General features: G+C 41.1%; 2 protein-coding genes across 3 annotated transcripts in view; one reads left to right on the forward strand and one right to left on the reverse strand.

Moving 5' to 3' along the window:
• Window positions 1–75: 75 nt before the first annotated feature.
• On the forward strand, window positions 76–14782 carry LOC117810526 (WASP homolog-associated protein with actin, membranes and microtubules). Its single transcript, XM_034680406.1, has 11 exons — window positions 76–753; window positions 2493–2666; window positions 2798–2948; window positions 3613–3782; window positions 5259–5463; window positions 7609–7793; window positions 8608–8694; window positions 8811–8906; window positions 10818–11232; window positions 11754–11896; window positions 13357–14782. Exons 1-11 carry the CDS (start codon window positions 178–180, stop codon window positions 13510–13512), a joined length of 2358 nt encoding a protein of 785 aa, XP_034536297.1. The 5' UTR covers window positions 76–177; the 3' UTR covers window positions 13513–14782.
• A 2511-nt stretch (window positions 14783–17293) lies between these two features.
• The window catches only part of homer2 (homer scaffold protein 2), a 35468-nt gene continuing 25410 nt past the window's right edge, over window positions 17294–27351 (reverse strand). For both annotated transcript variants that reach the window (XM_034679690.1, XM_034679689.1), the window contains exons 6-9: window positions 26431–26587; window positions 25741–25851; window positions 20760–20840; window positions 17294–19131 (exon numbers count right to left, since the gene is read on the reverse strand). In XM_034679690.1, coding sequence (XP_034535581.1) covers window positions 18943–19131; window positions 20760–20840; window positions 25741–25851; window positions 26431–26587 — 538 coding nt within the window. In that variant the 3' untranslated portion in view covers window positions 17294–18942. The remainder of the gene's footprint in view (window positions 19132–20759; window positions 20841–25740; window positions 25852–26430; window positions 26588–27351) is intronic.

Here is a 27351-nt window from a genome sequence, read left to right on the forward strand (position 1 = left end):
ATGTTATGGTAATGTATTTTAATGAAGAGTCACACTTTTGTGAACCTGATAAATTCAGTGTATGATTTTTCCGGATTTGTTTCAGGTGCCTGAAAGCAGCCTACGTCATGCAAATGGCGGACGTTGTAAACAGAGACAGCAGCTCGTCCTAGCCAAAGTGAAACATCACTTTTTAGGATGAATAACGTGGAGTGTGAGAGGCTGGATAGTCTAGAGGGCTGGGTAGCTGTGAAAAGTAACATATTTGAAGAAAGTGAGACATTTAAACTCGGTTTTATCGTTCAGTGGAATGTCATCGAGTGTAAGTTCGCTGTCACCTGCCACAATAGGACGTTACAGAGGCAGAAACGGAAGGCTGAAGTCAGTGCTGGAGACCCTCAGATGAGCTGGGCTGGTCTCTTCTCAGTCCACGACCTCAAACACATCCATCAACAGTTCACATGCGTGGCAGACACCGTGCTAGCCTACTTCCCAGATCTATCCGAGTTCGAAGAGGGTAATATTTGGGACTTGCTCTTCCTGACTCGGAAGTCGGGTCCTGAAGACGACGATGAGAGGGACTTTGACACACCGTGCAGGAGACTCGAGAAATACTTCAGCACTGCAATCGACATCTGCGGGAGAACTATTGTACTGGAAACATTATTCCCTCAGGATGAAAGGGACGTGGAGGAGTACTTTGAGAATCTGCAGGAGTTCAAAAGAAAGACAATGCAGGAGGAGATGGCGAGGGCCAAGGGTTATCTGCGACAGGTGAGAGGTCTAACAGCTGAACATAGAGGGGAGTGCTGCTTACATTCAGTTCCCAGCATCAAGAGTCAGCATGGACAGTGATACCACGTGTTGCTATTTCACATGTGCACAGGGGCGTCAGCAGGAATTCTGCCCCCCTGAAAAGATATCTCAGTGGTCCCCATCACCACAGCCAACCCTACAAAATATAACATTGCTGCTATAATACTGGTTTATTTGCATTAAACAAAAATATATGTTTAAAACTATCCTGGTTAACTGATTCAAATCTAAGCTACATGTCAATATTATTTATTTTACAATTTCTCCAAATGTACCTGCACAATATTGACCTTCAGACTGTCCACCTCTTTAAACTAGATTATTTGAAGCCAAGTGACTTGTTGAATATATCAAGGGGGCAGTGTTTGGTATGATCTAACCTTGTGAAGTAAAATAAAAGTCTAAAAACTTACAATTTACTTTCAATCAGATTCAGCCACACTTGATGCTATGCAAATATGACTTCCCCACTTTGGGACACATATCTCACGAAGCCAAAAGTAAATTCCAGGAAGGAATTCTGAATGTTTGTTTATTTATTCCGACAATTTTAGCTATCTTATTACAGTTATAACAAAACAAAAGAAAAGCTCAGCAGAAAACACATTTTATTTCAGGCCCATTGAGGGCCCCCCTCCCCACTTTGGCCCTAGGTAGTCAGTCCCACTTTTCCCCCCACTACGACGCCCCTGGTGCTTACATTCAGTTCCCAGCTTCAAGAGCCAGCATGGACAGTGATACCACGTGTTGCTAGTTCACATATGCATCTAGCTTAAACGAGGTTTCAGCTCCACTTGACAGGGTTAGTTTGTGTTGCATTTAGGTCTTTCTTATATCCTGTAAAGCTCAAGTATCATATTTTTACTAAAAAATGTAAGATATAAGCAATACTATATAAACCTTCATTCATGTCTCTTAGTATTAACTTCACTTTAAACACAGGTCTGTTCCCTGTGGTAGTGAGATATATTGCATGCATGTTGTTTACCCTCCACTTGCACATTAAACTGTAGAACTAGCACCACTTAGTGGTGTTAGCAGTCTGCATGGGAGTGCACTATGACATAGCAAAAGCTGCTTGTGTGCTTGAATCAAAGCTCTGATGATGTAAAACCTTTGGTCCAGATTACTGTGACCAAGAAACTTTCACAAGATGTAACTTCACATTTGCTTGGTTCACAAATAATATGGTTAGATGTGCTTTACAGAATAACAAAAGCTGAACATTTTACAGATATGAGACACTTTTGCTTTAGCAAAATCTCTTCAATAAAATGAAACACTTCAGTGATGCATTTAACACCCTTAGACGTCATTTCATGCTTTGTTGATACTTTAAAGGAAGCTTTAACTAGAGGATATAATTGTCTTCTGGGTTATCATATATAATGTTATGATATATTACAGCTCCTCTCAAATGAATTGTACAGGTCTGTGTTTAGGCATCATGCTCGACAAGATACTGTTGCTGACCTGCTAACTTTTTACTCTATTGTTGAACATACACATACCCAGCTCTTCAGGTAATGCCATGTATATTCTACAGAGAGAACTAACATGTCTGTTATTATATTTGCTCAGATACACATGCAGGAAAATAAGCCCCCTGCACAGATAGAGATGTGTCAGTCCCTCAGAGCAGACTGTGGGTTTAGATCAAACTCATGTTAAGCTGTTTATGTCCACTATATCTGCAGCTGCTGCAGACTCATGGCAGTACAGATGGGATGGTTGCGCTCCTCAACATATATGAGGACGAAGATGAGGCCTACCAGGACCTGGTCACTGTGGCCACCACCTTCTTCCAGTATCTGCTGCAGCCTTTCAGGGACATGAGAGAGCTGGCCTGCCTCTGCAAGATGGAGATCCTGGTAAATATATACAGGCTAATATTAACATCTGCAAAAAATGGGGGGTGACTGTATGTAGATATATGTGTATGTGGTTCTGCATCAAATCAGTGTAAAGTTGACCCCTGTTGTCTGGTTGTGGCTCTCTGCAGAAGTCTTTGGAGTTTGAGGACTTGGGTCCTAAGAGGATTGCAGCTCTGGAGAAGGAGGCGGAGGAGTGGAAAATGAAAGCACAAGATGCTGTCGCCTCAATTCAGGACATCACTGTCACCTACTTTGCACAGACTTCAAAGGCTTTGGCTGGTATACGTTGTTGTTTTCAGTTCTCTATTTATGTATTGATGGAGCATTAATTAATTACTTTTATTTTTCAGTTCTCAGCACACAGCACAAAAACACGTTTTAATGATGCATGCTATCGGGCTCATAAGTAGTGAAGACTTCACACAAAACACATTGTCTAATTAATCTGAGAGTTAAAGACCTCTTTAGATAAAAACAGAAAAATAGAAACAAACCCGACTCTGTTGGAAGAATTCATATGCAAAGCAAGTATTTTAAGTCTTGCCAGAAGATAAAATATGAGGGATTGGGGAGGATATCACCGCTTTTTCTTCAATTCAATGACAAACCAAATGTGGCAGCTGGCTTCTACTTTGGCATTGTTTTTGGCTCACATTAACATCAACAAGCATTTATTTAGATGTCTGGCAATTCTAGCTGCATTTATGAGCCTGGTGACACAACTTTTATTTAAAGTTACATATGCATGCCTGCTCGCTTCAGGTTTGAAAGAAGAGGCTAGTTAGGGAATGTAGATTTGACAAAAAGACAATTAAAACTCTCATCCTACGAGTCATTTTATTAACTTCTGAAGGATGTTTTTCTTTGTTTACTGTGTTTTGTACTGATTAAAATGTACTTGAGCTTTGTGTGATGTGGACCCAACAGATGTGTTTATGTTCAGGTACGTTAAAGCAGATGGAGGAGGATAAGTGTCGTTTTGGAGCGGCAGCCTGGGCGTCTGCAGCTCCAAGAATGGAGAAACTACGCTTCCTGTTGGCAAAAGAAACCCTGCAGCACATGAGAACCACAGAGATGTGCCTCAGTCGCAAGAAAGACAGCATCAGAGAAAGGGTGTGTGTCTTTTGATTAAAAATAAAACAGCTTTCTGTTGTTCTCCTGTCATTAGTCAGCTTTTTCTATAGCAGTCTTTTGGGCTCAGTTGTGAGGCTTTAGCTGTCATTCAGATCTTCATTTCTAAGAGCCAAGGCCAACACTGCTTTTGTAGTGGATGAACGTGTGTGGAGATGTGACACGGTGCCTGCTTGCTCTATTTTATCTCTCACTTGGTATTCCAGTCTGATCTGAATCTCTGGCTGCTGTAGTCCTTTGATCTATTTATAAAGCGTCTATAAAAACACAGAGAATCCCCTCGATGCACCCCCCAAAAAAACTGTATTCATGAATAAGCGAGCGTGCCTGCGTGTGTATGGACATACTCAAGACATCCCAGCTATACGCATATCTGTAAATACAGATGTCAGGATCACAGTATGTTGGGAAAGCTGCAGCAGAGTCCTTGCTTCTTTAGGGAGTCATGCTGTGCATCTGAGCGTTTTGGAGGACAACAGAGAGAACAGAGAACACTTTCAGCACTTTCACCTGCATGTGGTTGCATTATTCATACGATTTAGCTCTTCAAGAACCAGGTATCAGGATGCTGTTAGTATCTACCACTGTGAACTCTCCATGAGTCCTTACACACACAGCTGTGTGTGAGGGTTTATAATGAATCAGTTAGCGACGCATACGCACAATCTTGCACACTTTATCGAGTTCCTTACTTGCAGATGACTTTTCATTGAGTGTGATTGCATGTACATGTATATTGTTAAAATGGGCTCAGTATTATTGAAAAATCATTTCACTCTGTCACATCCAAGCAGTGTGAGGTGTATTTAAATGTATCATCAAAGGCATTTGACGACATACATATGCTTTGAATGCATCGGCTCACCCACTACAGATCGTGTATACTTAACATTACTGCCTGACCTTGCAGGTAGTTGTAAGTTTCAGCTTATTTCATCACTGACAATGAACTTGCAGGGCTTCAAACTTTAGAAAAGTTATCCTCTAAGATTAATTCTAATGTCAAATGTTAATTTTTCACCTGATGATGAAATCAAGAGCAGATATTTTTCAGAAAATTTCTGGTTGTGTTCAAGGACTCAGTGGTCACATTTAGACTTGTCAAAGAGTCACAAATCCAACCCTGGAAGTAAACAGAAAGAGTAATGGAAATGATGAAAAGGATCATTTGGAGGGATTTCTTTCACCAAATAGATTTGGGTTTGAAGACTAACTTTACAGTGGCTTTGAAAATAACAGTCCTTGTTTGCATCACTGTCCCTCTGTGTTGAAGATTCATGTACCAGGTTGTAAGTTGAGCTGAATTGCATGCTGAAATTAATTAAAACCAACAGCTTGATAAATCAAAACATAATGATACTCCCAAAGGTAGCATGCTCTGTGTATTATGTTTAGACTTAAGCCTTTAACTGGGTGGAATGAACATTTTCCCGATCTCTCTCTTCTGTTGTGGTGCAGATGGGCAGCCTGTCTGGCAAACTCAGGAGTGACAAAAATTCTGGCTCTGTGTCTGAGGACGGCCACCAGCAGGACACAGTGGACCAGCTGGAGCTGCATTTCTATGAAACCCAGCTAGAACTGTACGACACCAAATTTGTGATCCTGAAGCACGAGGAGCAGCTGCTGGTGGCTCAGATGGATGCTCTGCGGCGGCAGATCAAAGGTATCAATCAATCAATCAATCAATCAATCAATCAATCAATCAATCAATCAATCAATCAAGCTTTATTTATATAGCACCTTTCATACAAGTCAAATGCAACCCAAAGTGCTTTACAGCGATTGAAAACAAGAAAGAAGCAGAAATAAAATAATGGTAAGACATTAAAAAACTAAAACTTGATTTTAAAATAGAGACTAAAATAGAGACTAATGCACACAGTACAGTACAGTAATTTTATTTCATTCTTATTTTTTAGACTCAAGTGTCTGTGAGTACTAAGGAAGGCGCTATATAAGTCTTATCTTATTATTATTGTTATTAATATTATTACGTCCTAAAGGGAGACATTATCAGAGCTACATCACTTAATGAAAGATGGTGTTGTCCATTTACAGTTCACTATAAAGCACTCAAGCAGCATTAAATCCAAGATGTATGAAGCACTCTGTATTTATGTCATTTAAAAATCACAACAGCAGAATGTTTGTGAATAAAATAGCAAACAAAAGAGAAGGTTGTCAAGTCAAGGTTACCTTACTGTGGAACTGGAATTGGCATCTAAAGCTACTCACACAGCTGTCTATGCCTGAGCACTGCATTTGCATTAGTGTGGTAATAGAGTGAATGGATGTAAGGCCTACATAAAGAGTCAATCTTGTTGTATGAAACCTCTGCAGTAATAAGCTGAAAGAATTTAGCCCCAGTTTACATGTTGGAACATTTGGCACTATTGGCTTAAAGCAGTTTCTGAATGTACTGACAGCTAGCACTGGAATACTGTGTAGCTGAAGAAAATGTAAACATCTGAAGATTCTCAGGCATGTCATAAAGTTAACAGGGGTGTGAAAGTGATTAGCAAAAGCTATACGAGATAATAATCAAAAAAGGCACAGTGGTACGCAGCCAAATCATGGTTTGATCTGTTGAATCATCCTGAAGACTGTAATGTCTTATGCAGCTCATTTGATCAGTTCTAAAACCTGACAGTGTAATCCAACTGGAGGTTTCTGTTCCTGTGCAGAAGAATCAGAGAAAGGTACTTTATTGAAAAATTCAATTTTTTCACTCATGCTATTTTGGACATGCTACACATACAGTTTTTTTGGTATATACATACAAACGCACACACATGCAGTGAACATGCTTAGGGAGAGATGTCAGAGTGAGGATACTGCCGTCAACCAGCGCACCCCGAGCAGTTGGGGCTTCGGTGCCTTGCTCAAGGGCACCTCGGCAGTGCCCAGGCAGTCTACCAGTCCACTTGCCAAACTTTGTCCATACTGGTACTCGAACCAGCGACCCTTCGGTTCCCAAGCCAAGTCCCTATGGACTGAGCTACTGCCGCCCCCAGAACTGTTCCAGTAAAAAATGATAGGTTGTGATGTAATGCATTCCTTACAGGCCTGTGTTTTTGGATTATGAAGTGTTGGACTTTCTGTTTGTGTGGTCATTCAGTGTTTTTTGCACAGAGTTTACTTTAGGGGAATATTTTGCACATGTACATACTTCCTTAATTGCTCCTTCTGGGACTTGAGGGATGTTTGCCTCTCAGTGGTGTGTCTGTACTCACTGTGTCTGTATCCGTAGTGATTCCGGCTGAGGCTGTGAATCCTCACCTCGGGTGGTTTCAGGTTTATTTTCCCACCTTAAAGGCAGGAAAGTGCCTTCTACCAGAAGCAACAACAAAAAGAAAGTCTGGAAGAAAGAGTAAAATATGAGATTAGTGAATTTAAAAAAAGCTACTGAATTCATGGAGCCTTCAGAGGATTTCAAAGTTCAAAAATAAAAAGTGGTCATAAGTAGGAAGGGGTTTTTCTTCTGCCCCTGCCATGTGAGTATGTGGCTTTGTTGTCAGTAATATTTCTACTGAACACTCAGTGTTGCACCACATTCTCTTGGCTTAACCTCATCATGCAAGCTTAGAAGCAACATTGTGCAGAGATGGAGCTGCACTATCTAGTTCGCATCCATATCAGTCTATAACTCTGAGTGTACATATGTAGCACATTTTGAAGCCTATGACTGAGATAATATCCAGGTGTCTATGTTGTATACAGACCAGAAGCTCAGCAGAGGATAAAGATTTGGATTTGCAATGAAGGTTAAAACATGTAACAGGGAATTTTGATTGACTATGTTTTGCAGAAATGAAGGATGAAGTGGTGTACTATGATGTGTGTGAGGATCCTGAGGAGCTGCAGAGCATGCTCCACACGAGTATTCACCACAAAGACCCTCCTGCTGTCAATCAGCTCAGAAGACAACTGCAAAACCTGGAAACCAAGAGAGGCAACATCTGTGCCCGGCGAGCTTACCTCCGCAACAAAAAGGTGTGTAACATTACTTTGGACGATGATTATGGTAAATATGTAAAACCTGATTCAACATTTGCAATACTTTCACTTAATATCTGGATATTTGACAGCATCAGCTCCAGTTTCATGATATCACAATCTATCTAGTCTAACAATGAAGTGATCTGAAAGAAGCATACAGCAGACATCACTTTTACTGCTGTGAAATGATTGCTACTCTTCATTGTTTTATGAGGAAATATGGATCAAACCAGTTATTCATTAATTAAAAATAATTGACAGATTGATCATTGATGACAAATAACTGTCAATTGAAACCCCAGAAAGAAGACAGATAGATTTTCCTCTTTGTGTGTTCCCTGTGGGTCCCTAATTGCTGAGTTTTGAAAGAAGATTTTACTTTTGTGTTTTATTTTTAGCTGACAGTCATTTAAGCACAGTTGGTGCGGCTGGCATTTTTTCCTATTGCTGGCTGCGAGCTTCTTTGTCTGTATGAAAAGGATTTTATAGCTCAGAACAAAGTGAGAGGAGTCCCCTGGTAAGCAGCTCCAACAAATCACCCACAATAATCTACGGGGAAAAGGGATCACATGCATGAATATTTAACAATGCAGTAAAAAAAACGGTGTAAAATTTAAAAGAAGCACGCCCCATTAACTAAGGCTTTATTTGCCCTGTATTACAAGTTTCTCTAGACTTTATTCCTCTGGAGGCCTAAGCACCTAAGCACCCACTTTCTCTCACCATGGTGTGAACATTTCAATCTGCTGTTATATTTTTTTTAATGCAGCTCTTTGTGTAAACCAGTTTCCACTTTGTGTGCCTCCAGGATCAGTGCATGGAAGTCCACGAGCAGAAGCAGCTGTCAGCCAAGCAGAGCTTCACACTGTACAACCAGCATCATCAAGTCCAACTAGTATGTCACCACGGCAACAACACAACCCACAGAGATGCCTCTGCACCACAAAACAGCACCATGTCCGATCCTTTTCCCTGTTAGCGTCTCTCACTGTCTCCCTCTGTTGTCTGCAGAAGCGAGAGAAGAAGAAAGAGGAGGAGCAGAGGAGGAAACAGTGGGTGGACCAGGAGCGAGAGAAGACTCTGAGCAGATTACGATCCTTCAGAGAGGTCAGGCTCTGTCACTGCCTCTGCAGACTCCCTCTGCATACTCTCCCTCTGCAGGTTCTCTGCCTCTCAACCTCAGAGAACCTCTGCTTCATATACAGTTATCCAGTTTATTCATTAGCATAAATTATTCGCTACAAGCTGCTAAATCAGGGGAATCACAGCTTCTCTTTTGAAAAGTACACACACATACAAAAAAGGTTGAACAGATTAAAGAAAGAGAAATCAAGTGAATCACAGATGTGTGTGATGTTACTGTGGACGACGGGCGGAGTAAACACACTTCGGTTAATCTACCAATCAAAGACGTTCAGCATTGCAGGCCCTGCCCCCTAAAATCCCTGGGGCTTTTGAAAAGTACTACCCCCCTAGCAGGGGCTTTTTAGGGGGAATATTATCTACCCCTGAACTAAATTTAAACCCTGGGTACACCGGTCAAGACGCACGTAGTTCTGGGGTAAAGTCCCTAGTTCCGGGGTAAAGCTCCTCCAGTCGAAAAACGCCTTAGTTCTCAAAATTAAATCTTAAACATCTGACTGCTCTTCTTTAACCTGCTCCTGGGCTGCTGTAAACACTTCAATGACACTTTTCACTTACCTTAAGTGCTTTTCTGTGTCATGCAATGATAATAATAACGATCTTAAAACCCCTTTCAAATTCCACTATATGATGTACGACAAAGGCAGCAAAAAACAACAACAACAGAAACAAGTGATTTGGAATTCCTTTAAATGGAGAACGTGTTACAGTTAAAACTGTTTATTTGTTTTAAGCTAACAACCAAACAGCTCTGCAAACAAATGAAGAGACCACTCTTAATTTTCCTTACATCAACATCTCTACATGCATGGAAGCAATTCTATCCTATCGTCTGCTGAATTTCAACACAGACACACCTCTTTCTACTGAATGAGGTACATGATTTGGTGACGAGCCATCAAACGAAGCTGAGCAGCTCGAAGTTTTGCGTTGAGTGACATAACGTCACCCAGCTGGAATGTGAAAGCCTGGTGGAGAGCATGCCAAGACACATGGAGGCTGTAATAAAAAAACAGGGTTATTCAGGTTGGAATGAAAAATACTACATCTGTTTTTTATTGGAATTACTTTTCATTTTCTGCAAATGAAAGACCCAAATAAGTATCTTCTATTTGGAAGTTGGAAGTAGTGTATACAATTAAACCAAAATATTAATTTACTGAAACATGAACCTATGATGATAAAACCAAAGAAGCTAATTCTCTCGTGTCACTATTGAGCTAATATCTGTCCCCAGCTCTTAGTTGATATTTTAGTTTGTATAAAATCCCATGAGGGGATTGAAGTTTAATTCTGAACTCTGAGAAACAGCAGATATCAAAGAATCTCTTCAGATGCATACAGCCATTAGCTCTCAGTAGCCTTGGATCATATCACATGACCTTCCTCAGCAGTTTGGCACTCATACTTCTATTCCTTTAGTGCACTTCAAAGGTTTCTTCTTCATGTTTTCTTGAGAGCTGTGACACAGAATTTAAAGCAGGTAAAGAACATGTAAGTATATGGAATTACATAAGTCAACCTCTCTATCTCCTACATATTTTAAGACAAACAGCTGGTGAAGCCCCAACCTGGAGCCAGGGCTAAGTTATATGTGAGACTTTTTCATGCACCAATCGTTTTTATTGATAGTTTTTGTCACCTTTTAGGTTATGTTACAAGATTGTCTTACTTGAGTAGAAGAGGAGGATTTGTAAGAGTGTGTTTGTGTGTGTTTTCCCTCTGTCACATCAGCTCAGTAACAAATAAATGAGATCAGACTGCTGAGTGGGCATCGTCTTGTGTCTTTGCCGTCTCTCTCACAAAATCCGACAAGATTTAGTCCTTTTTTCTGAAAGCATTTCCTTTTCTTTCCTCTTCTAACATCTTTTCCAGAAGCGACAGGGCCAGTTCATCCTGAAGACTCCTCAGTCCAGGATGTCTCCTCCAGACGTCTCATGTCCCTCCCAGCCGCTGTCAATCATCAGCATCGGCCCCTCTGAGGGACCCTCGTCCATCCGTCCTGCACCCAGGCGCAATAAAACACCCAAAAAACAGCAGCCTAGAGACATCCCTGTCCAAATCTTCTCTGCACCATCACCTCCCACGACAACCTATCCTACTGCACATCCACCTCCACCTCCACCACCACCACCACCGCCGCCTCCTCCACCACTGCCGCCTGCAATGCTTCCTCCCCCTCTCTGTCCTCCTGCCCGAGCCTCACCTTGCACTGAGGACGCCCCTATGCCTCTCAGTGAAAAAGAGGACCCCCCTTTCCCAGCCAAGAACACCCTCAAACAAAACATAGGTAAGAATGAATCAGCTTTTCATGGCTCATGGATGTTTATGTATTTAAAAAAACTAATACAGATGGAGCTGCTTGTGTAAATTTGTTCATCTACAGGGAAGGTCGTGTTTGTTTGTTCCAGAGAAAGGTGTTGAGTGTGTTGTTGTGTGTGTATGTCTGTACACAGTGTTCTGTCCTTAATTTTCAACTTCCCTGTGAGGCCAGAGGAGGCCTTTTACATCAGTTGTGGTCCTGCTGATGCACACACTCAGCTCCAGGGAGTCCGAAACGTCAGACAGAGCATTTAAAAAAATAAAAGTTGTATTCCTGTTTTTGAAATGAAGGTCGTTCGAGAGAAAGATATTCTAGAAATACGTTGAAATTTTGCACCAGTTAACACCTGGTAGAGCTCAGTGCAATCTACTTTGTTTTGAAACTTTCAGATTTGTTTTTAGCAGTGAAATTAAAAAGGATGGAGTCCTAACTTGACTACAGCTCCTTCTGTCTTTGTAAAAGTGTCCTTTGTCGTTGTGTTACTGAAGGAACTATGGATGAAGTGTTGGCTTCACTGCAGCGGGGACAGATCCAGCTTCGTAAGGTCCCCACTCCCAGGATGGCACCCCTTCCTGAGGACATGAGGGGCTCTTTGATGACTGCCATCCGACAGGGAGTCACATTGAAGAAGGTGAGATGTTCAGCAAAGACAGAGAGGGTTTCTGGTTAAAGCCCAAAGCTTGATGAGAAATCAGTCAGGCCAGTTAGTAAACCTTCGTAAACAGTGCTGAAAAGTCCGGCTAGAGAGTTAAGATATATTGAGAGACTAATTGACACATTTAAAGTTTCAGTCTTTGCATTGGACTTGTTAACATCAACTACAGCCTGGAGTATTACCAGCCTTATTGCTGCTGCAGGAGATGAGTTTGACTTCATCGTCCATGGTTTGAGGGAATGCATAAATCAAGTATTTCATACACTCACATGGAATGATTTGGGGAGTAAATAGGATTAACTGAAGGCAAATTCAGTCAAAAAGATGGTGCACATTATTTTTCACTAATTTATTTTCATCATCATTTTAGAATTACCAGAGCTGAATAACACAGCTAGTGAAATTACTTTTCCACTTTAATGAGCTTGAGTTTATGTTAATATTTCAATACATTGAGTTTGTTTTCAACAGACTGAAATCTTTTGAGAACATTTTCAAGCTCAGGAGGACTTGTTGTCTAAAACCTGAACTTACATTTTACGTGGGAAATAATCAAAGACATCCAGCCATCCAACAAGCTCTCTTTGAATGCGAAGAATGAACTTATGATCCCATATGCCTTTCACAAAGCTGATATTTGGACTTCTTGACTTCCACTGCGCTTGACTCGCATTTAAAAAAGCACTGTAGGGGCACAGATTTATGCTGGGGGTTTGGTTGTGCGCCCTTGTAGCGGGCCACTGAGGTCTATTCTAGCCTTTCCTATATGTCATTCCCCCACTCTCTCCCCTGGTTTCTCTATCCCCTCTGATCCTCTCTAAATAAAGGTGTGTAAGCCTAAGAATATAATAAAAGACAGAAAAGGTACTGATGTAACTTTTCTTTAGAGGTTTCTCTGTAACCCATGAAAGGTGACAGTGAGTCAGCCTGCACCAAACCAGAAGAAATCAAATGTTACTTTTAAAACACACACACACACACACACACACACACACACACACACACACACACACACACACACACACACACACACACACACACACACACACACTCTTGTCTCAGCCATCAGCTGTCTGTTAGAAATGCAAAGCTTTAGATTTTTTTGTTTCCTTCTCTCCTTGTGAGAGTTTGAGATGCCCCACACTGAGACTGCACTCAGATGTGATCATGTCATGAAGGCAGGAGCAGTTGTGACATTCGTAGATGTATAACAACCTTACTGATGTGCGGTAATTCTTTGAGGTATTTCAGTTCCAGGAGCCTGACGTTGTTTGTGTTGTCAAAGCCTCTGGTAACCCTCACATAGAGCAGAGCTCTTTTTAATGTAATTATTCATATCTGTGCTTTCTGTGCCAGGATGTCAGAATGTTGCTCTTGTCCATCATGTGCAGCCTAGATGAAACTTTTTCATTGAATGTACTCTCGTCATGCTGCAGATGGTTCCTGCACGTGCAGAAGTTTCCAACAGCAGAGACACTGAGCTGGAGCGCAGCATCAAAGCCGCCATGATGAGGATGAAGAAGGTGGCAGCCGACTCTGATGAGGAGGACAGAGGAGACGATGAGACACAGAGTACAGACTGGGACAGCTGAAAGCAAACACACACACACACACACACACGCACACGCACACGCACACGCACACACACACACACACACACACACACACCGATGAAGCTGTTCCCTTGGATTACCCCTGCTGCGTTTCCTTCACCGTTCTGAGCTGCAGCTTATATCACTGCCAAATTTCGCCAAAAAGCTTCTTCTTCAGTCAGATGATTGGATTACAGCTCCTTTTATTGCAACATTAGAGTTTGTTTAAGCAGTTTGATGATCATCTTATTTGTCTTTTTTGTTTTGGAAACAGCCCTTAGATGTTGTAATACATCCAAAACTACTCAAATGAGAACCAGGATTTATTTTCCTCTGAAGCATTTGGTTTGCAGAAAATCCAAAATGAGCAAATGAGGCGTTGTGCTTCAGCACTCATTAAGAAGAGAATGCGAGCAGTGCTTTAGTACAAAATGTGTAAATGAATTTCTCTCAACTCTGCATCTGAAGGCCTTTAGTGAGCCTGTCACACAGCAGGGGAAGCCTGAGCTGCAGGCAGAGACGACAACAATACACGACTCCACTGTCACTAACACTCATTTTACCGCAGTGCTGAGTCCAAACTCAGCAGACTTCTATTATTCAGAATGTAGTACACTCTCAGCAAATGTATTTGTAACCTGATTTTTCCTAATAAGGGCTTTTGTAGTTTTTTCATTTTATTGCATAAGAAAGGAACATTTATGTCCTGAGGTGCAGCACGTTAATTATTTACAGCCTACATATTTGAGTTTCAGGCTGTGCTCTGTCCTGTCCCTGTGTTTACTTTAGAGGCGGAAATGTGGGAATGTGTTAGGCTTAATTTAGACGCAATATTATGTATGATCTGTTATTTTATCATTTGGTCATGATGCCATCTCAAATCAAGTGACAAATAAGGAATGTTAGATTATTCTCAATAACCTATACCTTCTTTTGAATACACAATTTATCTTAATTTACACAGACTGCTCTCTAATCAGCCTGAAGATGTGCACTTATTTTCTGTGAACCTGTGACACAATGCACTTAACGTCCAAAACGAAGAGGCAAGGATGTATTATGTACAAAATGAAATACTGTATGACAAACAACATGTAACGATTTGCAGGAAACATACACACATTAATCCCTGCAATTTTTTATAGGGTTTGAATCTGCAAAGAAACTTAACCCAGTGTGCTAGAGATGAGTAGGTGATGTCTGAGGCTCAAACACACTGAAATGAGCTGCTGTGTTTTTCAAAATAAAAGACACACATTGATCAAAATTACAGGCTGTGATTTGTCTTTAACTCTTCTGGCTGTTCTCTGATCCCAGCAGTTCAGCTGGGTTGTAATGAACCGGCTAACCTGAAGGAGGTGTGTTATCAACTTACACCGGTGAACCCATGTGTGGGTGTGTGTGGATTTGTAGCCCACATGGCAATGAGTCATATTGTAACAATCGCTGCTCTCACACATCTCCCTCCTGCAGTGACAGATCAGTCGTCCCCGGCCAGCTGTGATTAGGTTTATTCAGCTCTGTGTGCTCAGAGATCAGCCTCCATCAGAGGTAGTTACAGCCGCTCTGTAAAGTCATGATGTTTGCACGGCCACCATCCCTCTGTGTTTGTGTTTGCGTGTCATTTATCAGAATCATCCAGGTAAATCAGGTGGAAGAAGGGGTCACGCACCGCATGTATTTAGATGTACCTGGGGGTCGAGTGTCATCATGTAATACCACAGCCTGTTACTATAGCAACAAGAAGTCTAAATGCTTGTGGCCTGCAGTACCATGTCTCTCTCTCTCTCTCTCAGACACATGTAGAGAGCAGCACAGTCTCTTAATGATGTTTCACCAACTCGCCCACTCATCAGCAGCCACACAATGAGCTGCACCGAGAGACTTAAAGAGACAGAGAGAAACACAGGGACTGCTTCTGTTTGACTTTGAGTGGTTCTGATATGAAAGAGCAAATATTGATAAATGCTTCATATAGTTTTCATTTCATTCGTTCATTTCTTTGGGGCATAAAATGTCAGAGAAAGTGAAAAAGTTGAAAGTCCACAGCGAGATATTTGCGCCATCAAAGAGTCGGTTCAACTCAAATTTAAAGGCAACATATTCACCATACAGACGTACAAGCAGGAATCTGAAACAGCTCTTATAGGAACCCATAATTGACTCTTAATGCTCGAGTCTGCTTTGTAACATGCTAACAATGTAAGTATTGGTATGCTGATGTTGACCACTACCCAGAAACAAAGGTGGCTAAACTAACTTTTACTCAACGACACAATCTTGAACTTTTATTTCAAATGATGAGATAACTAGAGTCCGAGAGATTTATCTGCATGAGAACATACATGACTAAACACAATTGGATCTGAAACTTTCCCATAGTTTAGGTCTTTAAATCTTAATGAAAATGGTGGAAAACAGTGCTCATTGAGGAAGCAAACATCAAAAAGTTCTGAAATCCAAGGCTGAAATATTTGTGTCTGAAAAACTCTTGATTAAAGATGAAGTATCCAGTAATGATGCAACCAATGCTGAAAATTGTTGGCTCTTTAGTTGCACTACAGAGCCAGAGATATTGTTATCCATGATACAGTATAGTTGCAAAGTGACTCACAATGATTCATTTAAATTGTTGCCAATATTTGTCCATTGGTTTATCAGCTAAATGTGAAGGGAGAGAAGCTTCTCAATCCCTGGCAGCACTGATGATCCATCAGTTAAATATACCAAAACATTCTGTTGCTCCTGCTTTCTGTTGCTAAAATGTGCTGCTCTTCAGACGTATAACATTCAACATTTGTATGTTTGGATTTAGCACTGCTGGCTCAACAAAAGGGAGCCACTCAAGTTCACTAAATATGGTTGGAGGGATTTCTCTGATGAGAACTTTTCATTTTAGAGGTAAAATATAAAACTAAATGAATCCAGTAATTGATGAAAATGATAGTTAGCTGCATTTAATTTCCATCAGCAGAGTAACTCTCAATTAACAGATCATTTCAGCTCTAAATTGATGCTTATTCTGCATGTTGATGAGTGTTCAGATCAGATGTACCTGTGCCAAACTGATCTCTGATGTGGATCAAGAACGGTTTCGAAGGAGGAACTAACAGTCTCTGTGGCTGATGACTGATTCTCTTGTGTAATAAAATAATTGTTGGGAGGTTGCACTGAATCATTGCTTCTCATTGTCAATCATACACAGATATATTTACAAAAAAAAAAAAAGAAGTGAGTGGGATTAAGTTGCCTGGCAACATGTCGTCTGATCCACCCCTGCAGTTATTTGCTCGGTGCTGTGAGGACGTTGGACTCAAAGTGTGTTTCATCCCACAAACAAGCTCATATGTCTTTACTTGTTCCGACCTCAGAGAAACTGATACGTGTCACTGGCTGTGATTAAATCCCACTTGTTCTGCTCTACCCGTGTGTGTCTCTGTTAGGATTACAGCTATATTTAGTGTTATGTAAATCGACATCATAGAAAGACGTGCGGTGGCGGAGCATTTGTACAGGAGCTTTGATAGGATGCAGCTCTGGTGCTGGAGGTTCATTCCACCTCCTTCTCTGAGTTTATCATCCAGAAAAAAGGCCTCAAGGATTGTTCCATGTCAGCAGATTTGTAAGTTTTAACACAAGTTAAGTTTTCCACATAAAAAACCCACAATACTGACCTGTGACGAGGTGGGGATTACCCACCTCACCTCCCCTCTCTGAGCAGCTTTGCCAAAATGTGCACCCCCCCAACTTGAAGTAAAAAAAAAAAGACACTCACTCAGCATTATAATTAAACTAAATTTTAACAATTGTCAGTTCTATTGTACAATATTGAACAGGAGTCACAAAAGTGCACAAGAGGCATTGGTTCAAAAGGAAGGGTCATACTTTGTGTTGTTCAGGTGACTTATGAACAGTATGGTTAAATAGAGAAAAGCAAAAATTCGGTTCATACATATCTTAATGTTTAGATCAAAACAGATGAAAAAATATACTTATAACATTATAGTATAACCCAGTAAATATATATGCCACGACAACACGTGCCTCTGATCTCAAATGTACCATGATTAAAGATGGATTTCCCAAAAGCAGCTCTGACACCATCCTGCAAAATCAACCTCTGACTCCTAACAGTTTGGTATTTTATATAGCTTTATACAACTATAGATACATGATAGAGACATTAGGTAAAGGTGATTTACTTGGTTTGTTCTATACAGAGAGGCACCAAAATAAATAAATAGGTCAAACAAAAAGCAAGAATCTGACAGGTTGTAGTGAAAAGGCCCACGCCATCTTTTCAGTGAAATACCCTTTCACATTGTTCACCCGTCGAACAGCACCAAGTCCCCTCACCTCAACAGAACCACCACCATAACAAAACCCAGTGTGTAAGGAAGCACAGAAACAGCCTTGGAGACACGTCTTTGTTCTACAAATGGACAACAATACTACTGCACACACTAAGTCCTTTGAACACTACACTACACTCATGGCAAAATTATTTCCTATTATTAGTTTGGATGTTTCTGATGGAAAGCTCCTGATGGTTGTCCTTCTTTGTACAAACATAGAAAAAGTTGTGTTTACTGAAAACATCAACAGAGACAAGCCTTCTTAGAGCAGTTTGTGTGCTAACACCAGTTTGACACCCATGAACCACAGTAACATCCTCAGGATGGGAGGGCTTGCCTGCACCTCATTGTATTAGTGAGTGGTTTTCTCACAGAAATCAAGTTATCATTATGGTGATGGTCATCACTTGGCCAGTTCTCCTTGCCAGGTGTGTTTAGACTAACCTGGAGGCACTTTGTGTCATGGCCCATTGTCATGTATGTGCATAAAATCCTATTGGTACAAACTTGTCTCCTAACACACCTGAGATAGACGGGAGGCAACAGCGAGGACAGCCAGTAAAAAGATTGCTAATTATCTGAGGGGGCCACAAGGTCTAACACCAATTATTACTGGAGTGATGCTGAACAGCATTGTCTTTGTCTTTTTTATTCTAGCCCTTTTAAGTCCCCTCTTCTACTCTAAAATCAGACTGTCTGTGAAGAAGAGCTGCAGCCTTCAGAAAAAAGACAGATGGACAGAATCTAAGAACCCACAACCAGCTTTGAAAGCCATTTCCCCCCACAGAAACAGATAAGTAAGCTCAAAGTGTGACTCTTGATTTAGTTTCAGAATGCCAGCACACAAAAATGGAGCCATTTGCTGGAGCACGCTGGCCTTCCTCCTGCCAGTATCTCCCTCTCCCTCCAAACCCTCTTTTCCTCACATGGTAGTGTTTATTAGAAGCCAAAGCTGATAGTTTCTGAGTGGGCATCACCTGGGGGAGTAGGTGCCACATAGTTTCAGCCCTGAAGACATACTGTAGTGAATCCTTCGCACCTGACCTCTGACCCTTTCAACACAGTGCTGCTTTTCTCAGTTATCAACACCCAGCCTGGAGAGCCCCTGCCTGAACTCATGCAGCTCGTCTATCTTTCCATCCAGAACATCCATGAACTTCTTCAGCTCGCCCTTCATGTGGTCCTGCTTCTGTTGGCTGTCATCGATGTCCAGCTGCAGACCTCCTATCCGCCCCTCCAGCTCGCCATTCTTTGACTCTGCAGCCTGTGGACAGATATTAGAGACAGAAACAGCAGTTACAGTTGATGAAACAGTGGATACAAGGGTTAAAGATACTCATTTCTTCCATCTGGATGTCTGAGCATTTGATGTAGCACCACCAGCTTAGTTTTTAGTCTTTTTCTTAGCATAGATGCCAAACAAAAGACAGCGCTTCTTACAGCTACTGTCAAAAATGAGATAAAAGCACTTTGGCTGTATTTTTTCCTAAAATGCTGTAAGACAAAAAATCTCTTTTTATATGATCAGGCCTCAAACTCAAGCATCATGTAAAGGGAAAGAACATTTATGTTCGTGGGGCAGAGGGCAGAATGAGTGTCTCGGACTAGCAGGCGACATGGGTGACACATTAATGGTGACGATACGAATGAAGGGAGAACTTTAAAATAGGAGTGCTAAATGAGTGTTGCGTCTGCATGACTGTATCCTGCAGCTGACTCCTGAAACCTGATCACCACGTGGGGTGTCGTCTTTAAATAGAGGGGAGCAATGACCAAAAATACAGGGAGAGTAAATGTATTCTCCTTTAGAAAGCCACAGAGAGGGTAAAGTGCAGCAAGAAAACTATTTTTAAAGAGTTTACTTTTATCTAAATGCACTATCCTCGGCTTTTTGTCTAGTGGATGGATGTATCGGAGGGAGGAATTTGAGGTATCCTATCCCCCGTGCTTCTCCTCAGTTTTTTTTTTTAGCAGATTAAATAAACTTCTGCGTCAGTCGGTTCACTGTCGTTCATCCAGCAGGCTGTTGCAGGAACAAACCAGGCAATTTAACTTTGCAAAGCACAAGAACTTCAGGCATGCCACTGTTGGTTTTATTTTCCTCCATGCCCCGGTCTGAAAGGCTGCACATGCATGACAGCTTGGATGATAGAATGCTGCTCTGAGTCAGTCTGAACAGGCCGACATGAGCGTCACTATCAATGCAGCTCATGTTGGACTTGGCACTCTCGGGGTGTACAGTCAGTCATACAGCCTGGCACTTCTGGTTTTACAGAGAGTCTGATATTTCTCAACAATGCCTGGGAGAACAGGTGCTCCTTGTTATCTGACTGACGGTAGGTGATGGGTGTGAATCTTTTTTGTTCCAGGGTTTCTGGAAACACACCCAACTGAACCTCACAGACGCGACCCACACACCTACAGACATGTTATGAAACTGAGTCATTAAAGGTCTCAGCAGATCCTGTTCTTTTTGTTTTTTTGTTAGCTAACAGATCAAATCTTTAAAGCTAATAAGCCATGACAGAGATGTGCTATCTCTGTTTCTCAGACGAGGAAGAGGAAGCCTTTTCATAGAGGTGATAATCCAGTGTGCGTTGTATGGGGGGATGGACCTTTATTAATAGATTCAATAACCACAATGTGAGTTAGAGAGACACGTGATAGGAATGTTGTGTCACCAGTCCTCGGGCAGAATGCTGAATAGAACTTTTTTATACCTCCGTCTGAAAGCATTGCTTATGCCTCAAAGCGTAAAGTGTGTTACCTCGCTGTGACAGCTGTCCTGTCCTCACGTGTGCTCCAAGCTTTACAGCTCCCTGTCGTGCCTTTATACTCGGCTGTGATTCACACATGAGACAAATGGGGGGCTTCTGGGTACCTTGAACATACCTGCATTTTTGTGGTGATGCTCTCACACTCTGCCATGAGCTGAGGGATTATCTCTGCCTGCTTCCTCAGATTATCCAGCTCCTGGGAGACAGAAGAGCAAAACACAGAAAATCAAACACCAACAATCCATGTCAGGGTGAAGGAGATGTTCCAGAGGTTTTTTCCTTCTCATCACTGCTAACAATATCTGCACTTACACTGAATAACAATCCTAACACACAGTATAATTCAACAGCTGAAAGCCTTTACTAACCCTGTTTGTCAACATCCCTGACACATAGCATGTACATCTGTTTCCTGTTTCTACGGTTAAATATTGCAGAATTCCTTCCTTTTACTGACTAATCCAGCTGTCTTGTTAGCATAATACTATTGTTTTATGGTTATCCTGACATACATTCATTTTAAACAGCTCTAAATCACAGTTCTAAAACAGAAGTTTCCAGAAACATCTGTAATGAATCCATGGCAACAGAACAATGTAACCTGCTGCTTAGGTTACTACCATGTGTGTATAAAAAGGATGTGTGAAACTTAAATCTTGTGGTCTAACAGGTTTTATATGCAGGGCTATTTTTTGAACAGAGGCAGTGACCTTCAGGTGTTAACAAAAAAAATGAAAGAGAAGACTAAGAAGTGCTGGAAGGGAGACTTTGTTACCTCAGAGCAGAGCTAGGGTAGCTGTTTCCCTCTGTTTTCAGTGTTCGTGCTAAGTTTGCTAAAACTTTATAGTTATCGGACAGACACAGAGGTAGTAACGACCCTTCAGTCGATAGAAACGTCACCAAAACGTCCTTTTTTCACCTCTGCAACATTGCACGGCTCACATCCTCTCTCTCCCCTCCTCTGCTGCAGAAACCCTCATCCACACCTTGAGAACTTCCCGACTTGACTATTGCAACAGCATTCTTTACGGCCTCCCCTTTACTGACCTCAAAAAACTCCAATTTGTCCAGAATTCAGCTGCCCGGTCATTCACCCACTCCAGCTCTCGAGCCCACATCACACCCATCCTCAGCACCTCCACTGGCTCCCCATACAGCACTGAAACCACTTCAAGATCCTGTTCATCACCTACAAAGCCCTCAATAACCTCGCCCCCTCATATCTGACCGACCTCCTCAAATGCCACTCCCCATCTCGCCGCCTCAGATCATCTGATCATCAGATGCCAATCTCCCGTCCAAACACCGCACCTTGGGGGACAGAGCCTTTGCCATCCGCAACTCTGACTCTCTTCAATCATTCAAAAACCACCTCAAGACCTTCCTGCTCAAAAAAGCATACAACACATGACCTCTACCCCCGCCCCACCTCTGTCCTTGTTCTGTTTTATTTAGCTGTTATTTTTACTTTTATTTTATGTAAAGCAACTTTGAATATTAAGAAAAACGCTATATAAATCCTATGAATTATTATTATAAGCGATCCAGCAAGTTACCTAAAATGTCTTATTCTTCCATTAAGCTGTTGCAAGCTTATAACATTGATCATTTTAGTGTTCATTTTTTAGAAAAAAAAAGGCTGTACCTAAAAAATGTTAAATTAATTTGTATGCTCAGCCATGACCCTGGTTTTTTTTAGAAGCAGCAACTTCAATTTTGAACTACTGTCTATAAAGAATACAATTGTAAACTCAGAAAGAAGTAAACAGAGCAGGTAAGGAATAATAAGGAAAAGAAAGACGAGCATCATTGAGTAGACAGAACACTGACGGTGCAGCCTTGATTCTGCCTTTCTGCTTTGTGCCAACATGTTTATTTTCCCTGAACTTTACTTATTTCTTCTCTTTAAAGCTCCACATCCGTACTGCTTTATGCTGAACACAGTTATCCAATATAACATCAAACGCTTCTACAATAAGGAATAATTGGCCGATTCTATGTAGTCACCTGCTGCTGCTTTGTGTGCGGTTCACAGGTGGTCAGCGCGTGGGTCAACGCAGCAGTGAATGCTTAATAATTCATAGGTACGTTTTTAATTGGAGGAGTTGAGAGTGTTTGTTTCTGGAAGGAGGTGAGTCACTGGGCAGACGAGCCTCTGCGGGCTTTCTGCTGCTGTATCACACTCTGCAAACACTGAGACTTCCTCCTGTAGACCCTCAGTCAGTGTCAGGAGAAGCACAGGGCTGTAGAGATGCTGAAGCACCCAAAGGACCTGATTCTCTGCCTTTACTTTTAAAAGCAGCTCCAGCTCAGTTTGAAACACTTATGCTGTTGTTGAGTATGATTTAACGCTCTCAAAAAAGATGTTCTATTAATACTCAGGCTGCCAGGTACTAAACTAGACTATCTCAGACACACAGATCACCTCGGGGAGAAGAGTTTTAAACCTGGCACAGACACAGATGTCACTATTATGTCACACTGTTATTAGCAACATTACGTTAAAACATCTGGACAGGTTGAAAAAAAGGTTTTTCCATGTGAGAGAGAGGGAGAGAGAGAGAGAGAGAGAGAGAGAGAGAGAGAGAGAGAGAGAGAGAGAGAGAGAGAGAGAGAGAGAGAGAGAGAGAGAGAGAGAGAGAGAGAGAGAGAGAGAGAGAGAGCTCTTCTCATTCAAGACTTTGTATTAATATTAACTATTTGAAACACTGTAGATTAATACCAAAGACATCACAACTATGAAAGAACATATATGGAATTATTTAATTAACAACAAAGTGTTAAACAAAGCAGAATATGTTTTAGATTTTAGATTCTGTAAAGTAGACCCCTTTTTCCTTCATGACAGCTTTGTTTGCACACTCTTGGTATTCTCTCAGTCTGCTTCATGAAGTGGTCTCCTGGAATGGTTTCTAATTAACATGAGCCTTGTCAAGAGTTCATTTGTAGAATGACTTGCCTTTTTAATGTGTTTGAGATCATCAGTTGTGTTGTTCAGAGATAAGGTTAGTACACAATGGATAGCCCTACAACTACTGTTGTAATCAAGATTATGGCAAAACCAGATTATTTCATAGTTTTGATGTCTTCAGTATTAAACTACAATGTGGAAAAGAATTAAAATAAATAAAAAACCATTGAATGAGAAGGTGTGTCCAAACTTTTGACTGGTAGTGTATATATACTGATTTTTCCATTACATAGTGCAGGAGACATAAAACATTGTGATATAAAACATTCTCTCAACCCCCTGAATTAACAAAATGTTCATTCTGGCACCGTTGGGTCTGGACTATACTGAGGGGGCCATGCCCTCTTCCAGACTCACCTCTGAAGAGTGAACATCTATTTGTATGAAACCATGTGTGTGGAATGTCCTTAAACAAACAAGACTAACAAATCAAAAGCTAGGGATACAGCTACAGCTACAGAGAAACACAACTCTAATAAAAAAGAAAATCAATAGATAGATGCAAGAATAAAACTTGTCAAGTTTATGATTAATTCTTCAGGCACAACCCTTAACATAAAGTCTCTATGATAGTATGTTTATCCTTGATAGTGAATGACCTTATGAACATCATAAGCTGTTGTCCATAAAATGAATGTAAGGTATCCATATTTTGTCATATATGTCCAGCTTTCCTCTTATTTTTTAATACAAGTAGTCAAGTAGGATATAACTTGATAACTCTGCCCTCCACGGAGACAGTGAAGGAGGAAGGAGGGGAGGGATCCTTACAACTTATAACAATACATTTTTTCGCAGCAATAAAAGCAAGATTACAGAATCTCCTTTGATAATAGTCTCCCAAGTGAAAGTTCCCAATGTACATGTAAGTCTTGCACAAAAAAATACAACACATGAACACAAAACACAACACAACCCCCCCAGATAAGGCTGCTTATCTGTGTTTACACTTTTTATGTTAAGTTATGAAGCTTTAGATAGATATGACAGCGGTATCCATCTTCTTATCTTTTCTTCACCATGAATGTTGATAAACACATTCCAAAAATGTTAAATTATTACCTTTAATGAATGCCAGCTTTTGGTAATTTACAGTTTAATCCTACTGTGAAAAATATCTAAAAGACTCTGCCAAATATCCACTGTGTGCTTAAAAAGCCACAGTTAGATGAAAATTAGTAGCAAGTTGTCTTATGGTGCCAAAAAAAAAAAAAAAAATAATTATCTATTCCTTTCAACTAAAGGTAACCAAGTTTGATGAGTTATCTTTACTCTGATTCACTCCTGGTTGACTGTTTCTCCCTTTCATGACGTTAATTGGGAGACATGGTCACACTATTGTAGAAAAAGGCTGAGAGACTGTAGCTGCAGTCGGTCCAAATCATTTGTCTGCAGACAAAAACAGCTTTTAACCAGCGGGGAACAAAGGTCAAAGACTGTGTGGCTACGCAGGGCTTCTCCTCATTAGAAATAACAGCAGCATTATGCTGTCCTGAACTGACAGACGGCCAGTTTTGATTATAGATGGTAGATGCAGTAGGCAGAGGGAAATGCTGCTAATGGTATTTGTGCCGAAATTCCCTGCTGCTCAAAGTCAGAGGATGAATTAACATACCTCCAGTCCGACTATTTTCACAGCTGAGTTAAAATGAACCAAAACAGGAAAAATAAGGTAAATTATAGAAAAATGGGCCACATGGAACGAACAGAAAATGGGTCAATTAGTTAAAAACAAAACACTAGTGGGCAGTGTGGGAAGTCTAGGTTAAGTTAGGTTGGCAAAAATAATAAGACCAATCTATATAAATCCCAAGATGACAAATAAAAGACCCGTCATTCCCTGCTGAGGTGTAATCACCTCCTGAGGGAGAAGAGTGGAGTGAGAACATGAGGTGAAGAGCTCCACTGATATGCTCGAGTAAGGAGGAGAAAAGTAGATTTCAACTTCAGGGGATATTAGGGCGCAGTGATAGTCTAAAAATTGTGATTTCTTTGATGAGGGAGGATGAAGAACACTGAGTGAATACTGAAGGTAAACTACTACCTTTGCCACAAAGAAAGCATGCTCTTCCCTGCCCTCACACTGGCCCTGTTGTTTCAGAGCAGATTTACCGAGACGTGTTACCTGCTCTTTGTCGTTCAGCTCAGCCTCCAGCTCCTGCACTCGCACAGTAAGCTGGGCGTTTTTCTGCTTCTCCTGATCGGCCTCGGCACACTGAGCCTCCAGTTCTGCAATCTTCACACAGAAGGAAAAAGGAGGGGGAAGTGGTTTATGAGAAAGTCAATATGGACAACAGATTTTTTTTACATATTTCCAATTCTGTTTTCCAAACATTCATCTGTTTACTTGTACCAGTGGCATCTTAAATAGGCTGCAGGTTTCATAAAAACCCACGCTAACAATTAAAATAAATATCTAGTGCATGTTACAAAATGAAAAGTATCATTGCAACACCAGGCCAGCTGCAGAAACAGCCCACATTGATTATGAAACTAAAATGATTCTATTTATAGTGGACTGAGTGGAGCTCAGACTCTGGTGCAGGGAACACACAAACTAATAAAGTGTACAGTACGCGGCTCACTGAGAGGAGAAACTTGCATAACTAAATTTGATGGAGTTTACTCATCCCTCTTAACAAATTCAAATTAAAACAAACTAAAGCAAGACAGAAGATGTTCATTCAGTGATAGTTTGGAGTGCACTTTTTTCTCCTTTTTCGTAACAAAGGAAACTGTCACCTTCCCTGCGAGCAGGATTGATGGGTGTGTGTACATTATTCAGCTTTCCTGTAGGAGCACATGACTGTATTACCTTTTCCCTGAGTGTGTCACTCTCTTCCTTGCAGGTACTAAGTTGTTTCTTCCAGCTCTCTACATTAGCAGAGGACTCCTGCAGTGCATCCACCAGCCTGGCGTTATTTTCTCTTAAAGTCTGCAGCTCTGTTTCCCATTTCTTGGCGTTGGTGTTGCTGCCAGACAGGAGAGACAGAGAAACAGGGGTACAGGAGGGTAGATATTAATGGAAGGGAAATCTAGACAGGTTGCTGTTGAAATGCCTTGGGCTTGTGCACACTGACAAGACCCATAATGCTAAAAAAAATCCTCACAGTCATAACTATTTAATCCGATGTTATATGCATCACACTGTAAAGATATATTCAATCCATAGAATGAAAAAAAGTTGAAAAGTCTCAAAGATTGAATAAGCATCAGCTCTGATAGGACTCCATGTATTTATTTTAATCTTTCATACCACAGTGAGTGTGTGCGTCTGTCTTATCAATAAAGTTGGAGGGGTTGTGATGTATATTTAGTATGCATCGCTGTTCCCTTCCTTATGCATGGCTGGGTGAAAGTGTGCTGCGCTCCATCAAATGTGGACAGACTTGCACCGCAGCATTCTGCAGTCCTCGGCTGTTTCTCTGCTGTGACACACTTCCACCAAACAAAATCCCAAAGCTGTGTGAAGGCACGAGATAGGGCTGACAGACAGAGCTTTACAACCCTAACCACAAACAACACATGCACACTGAAATAAACATATTCCCTTTAAAAAAAGATTGTGAATGTGAGGGACAAAGCTTTATTGAACAGACTCATCGTGTCCTTAACATTTTAAAGACTTTCCCCTGAAGAACTTCCCTGTTCCCTGTGCTGAGAATTTACTTTATTGAGGTGGTCAATGTAAACTCTAATTTGTATGCTATTATAACCTGAAAATACAGACATCTCT

Source organism: Notolabrus celidotus, chromosome 3 (genome assembly GCF_009762535.1).
Source record: "Notolabrus celidotus isolate fNotCel1 chromosome 3, fNotCel1.pri, whole genome shotgun sequence".
In the NCBI taxonomy this organism is placed as follows: Eukaryota; Metazoa; Chordata; class Actinopteri; order Labriformes; family Labridae; genus Notolabrus; species Notolabrus celidotus.

Bases quoted from the DNA above. Each gene is read 5' to 3' on its own strand.
- LOC117810526 (XM_034680406.1), top strand. From the start codon at position 178: ATGAATAACGTGGAGTGTGAGAGGCTGGATAGTCTAGAGGGCTGGGTA. The intron at 754-2,492 runs GTGAGAGGTCTA...CTATATCTGCAG, and splicing joins CCAAGGGTTATCTGCGACAG to CTGCTGCAGACTCATGGCAG. The intron at 2,949-3,612 runs GTATACGTTGTT...GTTTATGTTCAG, and splicing joins GACTTCAAAGGCTTTGGCTG to GTACGTTAAAGCAGATGGAG.